At 40.4% G+C, this 3611-nt stretch overlaps 1 protein-coding gene across 3 annotated transcripts in view; it reads left to right on the forward strand.

The window, feature by feature from the left end:
- Nucleotides 1–3611, forward strand: part of dmxl2 (Dmx-like 2) — a 43786-nt gene that overhangs the window by 8612 nt on the left and 31563 nt on the right. For 2 of the 3 annotated variants that reach the window (XM_005746869.1, XM_013914290.1), the window contains exons 2-5: nucleotides 1557–1682; nucleotides 1947–2018; nucleotides 2140–2218; nucleotides 2444–2588. In XM_005746869.1, the coding sequence (XP_005746926.1) occupies nucleotides 1557–1682; nucleotides 1947–2018; nucleotides 2140–2218; nucleotides 2444–2588 (422 nt within the window). The remainder of the gene's footprint in view (nucleotides 1–1556; nucleotides 1683–1946; nucleotides 2019–2139; nucleotides 2219–2443; nucleotides 2589–3611) is intronic. The other variant, XM_005746870.1, reaches the window with a different exon arrangement.

The raw sequence follows: 3611 nt of genomic DNA on the forward strand, positions 1-3611 counted from the left end.
GTACCTCTGGTGCAAATTACTGACCTCTGTCATCATTTTAGGTGGGGGAACTTGCACAATCGGTGGCTGACTAAATACTTTTTTGCCCCACTGTATGAATGAGACTGAAAATGTGACAGTTACAATGTAATATTACTTAGTTTTGTGGCTCGCCCTTGTTCATCTGCCAAGATGAGAGCGAAAGCAGAAGTGTTGTTTATGAACGTTTGTCTGTTCAGCAAAACTGAAAAGGAAACAAAAAATGCACACTGTATGGACTTTACACCATGGATATCCTCCCATGGTTAAGTATTGCAGGTGGAAAGGAACTTGTCTGGAATTGGTTTTATTTGATTTGTATGAGAAGTAACTAAAACTAGTCTTACAGCAGTTATTCGGCAGTGCGATAGCATGCATATAATGGTGAATGTGATCAGTGAAATTTTTGTCTCATCAATGTTTATCAGTTTTCTTTAAATATTGTGTGAAATATGATCCACAAAATGTGTCTTAGACTATCTTAGATGCTGGGGATATGTGCCTCATATGCTTTTCTGTTTTAGAGCCTGATTGATTTATTGGCGGGATGATATTAGCTACTTTCAGTTCAATCAGTATTGGCATTTATAGCTGCTGACAAATGAAAATTAAATGAGAGATGGGAGAAACACCCTTCGAATATGTGGAGATTTGTCCACCAGAGGGCACTCTGCAACCTTCCTGTTTGCAACAGCGCTGAATGCAACAAAAACAACAAGCAGCTGTTCTAAGCGCAGTCAGGCAGAGCATAAACTAGTAAATAACTAGCCAACAAATGTCGGGAATATGTTTCATGTATCTAAAAAGGAAAACAAAATGTTGACCAGTACCAAAATATTAGCTTTTTAAATCTCCAAACATTGGTCTTAAAAATCCTGCATTGGCAAGGCTCAGGTCGTTCAGATGCAGTGTACATGTGCTGTTAAAGGCTCAGTTTTTCATTCAGTGCCACATGAGAATGATCTTCACAAATGCTGTTTTCAATAAATCATGTGAAATCATGCTATAGTGCTATAAAATCACCACATATGTGCATTAAATGATATTATGATTGCAGTGGCTGATCAGTCCTGTGTATGCACTTTATTTTCAGGAAAATAATTTTTTTTCAGTGTGATAAATGGTAAAACCAAAAATGACCAATATCGGCGTGTAATAGAAACAGATCAGGAGGTTGTTTCAGCGACTGCAGAGTCACGCTGTTGTTATTCTTTCTCCCCACCATTCAGCTACGAATGTAATTTCCTGTAGACGCCTCTTTCCAATTGTTGAGCTGTTCTTTCATGCCTCATGTGATTGACACAGCTTTTGCAGATATTGTGATATGCTTGGCTATATATTGTCCATGTAGTTAAAATCAAGTCATATAAATATTTGAAGTAGTAAAAATAGCATAGTGAAAAGATTTGCATATAGAATGATCTCCAGCTTCCAGACACATTTTGCAATTATTGTAATTTTAAATCTCAGTGTCTTGATTACATTTGTTGAATGACTTAAAATGTGATTTTGTTTTTCCTATACTCTGGTATTTTCAGGCCTATGGCTCAGGATGCGACGTAGTGATCTTGGCTAGTGACTTTGAGTGTGTTCAGATTATCCCGGGAGCTCAAAATGGAAACATACAGGTGGGCTGTGTGGAGTGCTCCCACCAGCTTGGCAGGGTAAGTGTTAAATGCTCACAGAGACACACTCCCACACACAGCTTTAGTTTTTTTTGTCCTGTGGCTAAAAGATTTTATCAATTATGCTGAGCGGAAAGAGGTACATTTTTCCTCGTTTGCATTTGTCTTCAACTTCTCGTCTTCCTTTGCCATTTCGCTCTCCTGCACCACACCACACCTTCCTTTTTCCTGTGGGAGTGACTGTGCAAAAGCACTGATGGGGTGAGTAATGTTGTGATGATGAACACAGCTCTTTATTTTTAGATTGCTGCATCCTACGGAAACACTGTCTGCATCTTTGAACCTCTTTCTATCAACCCAAATAAACGCCACAAGGTGAGTACCAGCACCAGCTTTTTAGGCAGATTTAAGGATTTAAATCAGTTTGTAGCAGATTTAATTACGCCTTTGTTCCACTAACACTGCATGGTGTGTGTCGCTCTCCCACCACTAACAGCAGCTTAACTATCAGTGGCAAAAGACAGGACAGTTCTTCCTTGATGCCATCACCTACAACCTGGCCTGGGACCCACAAGGTACACAAATGCTTTCTATGCTTACCAGATAGCAAAGGGTGGTAGGAGAAGGAGCTGCCTTTTTCTATGCTTACCAGATAAAGGCAGCTCCTTCTCCTACCACCCTTTGATTTGGCTGAAACAGCATGTGCATTATGTAAGAGTCACAGTTTGTATGTGGCTCTGCGTAGTGTAGTAGTCAACGTGGGACATGAGGTGTGTAACACAGTGCTTTTGTGTCCTCAGGGAACCGTATCCTAGCAGCAACCGAGCGACTCCAGCTGTGGGCACCTCCACTGACGGATGCCCTGATTGAGGAGGAGGATGGGCAGATGATTGACGACAAGCCCCACCCTGTCCTCAGTGACTGGAACTGTGTCTGGCAGTGCAAGTGCGTTTTGGCTTACATTCTATATACTGTTTTATTAAAAAACAAAACTCGCTGCGTCAGGGTGATGCGCCTTACAAAGCTACCGTTTTAGGATAAATACCTTGACATTTAACTAACCAGTAAATTAAGTGTTGAACAGACCAGATACTTTTTCCCCACCTCCTCTTATCTCTTTTTGTGGAATTGAAGATGTTTTCTTCAGCCAAGTTTGTCTAATTTTAAGTGGAATCTAGAAATTATTTAAAATCCGTTTTGAGAAAGTTGAGGTGGATTTTTAGACCTCTGCTCTGAAAAGGTATTATATTTTTGGGTTCTGTGTCTGTCTACCTGCCCCATCCTTTTAAACATGATAACACTCAAATGCAGAAAGGGTTTTTTTTGTGACCTTTGACAAACAAAATCTAATCAGTTCCTTCCTGTTTAGATTGGTGCCAAATTTGAAATCTAAACAGGAAGGAACTGATTAGATTTTGTTTGTCAAAGGTCACAAAAAAACCCTTTCTGGTCGTAACTGAATTAAATCATCATCGATGATAACATTAAACAGAAATAAAATTAAAAAAATATATATATATATATATAACACACACACACTAGGGCTGGGCGATATATCGAGTTTTTTAAAAAATATCGATATATTTTCATGCGAGATATAAGATGTGACAATATCGTTTATATCGATATAGTCTATGTTACGTTATAATTATACTTGTGGAGCCGCAGGTTTGCCTCTCTTTCGTCCACTTTTGTCTCTACGCTGCGTTACTCGGCCTCGCCTCTCCTTCACTGAACACAACTGCCCCTCCGCCATACTTCATCTGCAGGCAATGACAAGATGAAAGCGGAAAATCTCCGTTAGCGAGTTACCGCGGATGGCCCCGTGCGTGGGGCTGGACGGCGTCAACGTGTTAGCGAGCTAACCGCGCTAACCGGGCTGCACGGCCTAAAATCCTTTCATTTTGTCAAAACTCGACAGTGCGCCTTATGTATGAATTCTGGTTGTGCTTACTGACCGCGAACCGA

This window comes from Pundamilia nyererei, unplaced genomic scaffold (assembly GCF_000239375.1).
Source record: "Pundamilia nyererei isolate P.nyererei 1_Seehausen unplaced genomic scaffold, PunNye1.0 scaffold00184, whole genome shotgun sequence".
Taxonomy (NCBI): domain Eukaryota; kingdom Metazoa; phylum Chordata; class Actinopteri; order Cichliformes; family Cichlidae; genus Pundamilia; species Pundamilia nyererei.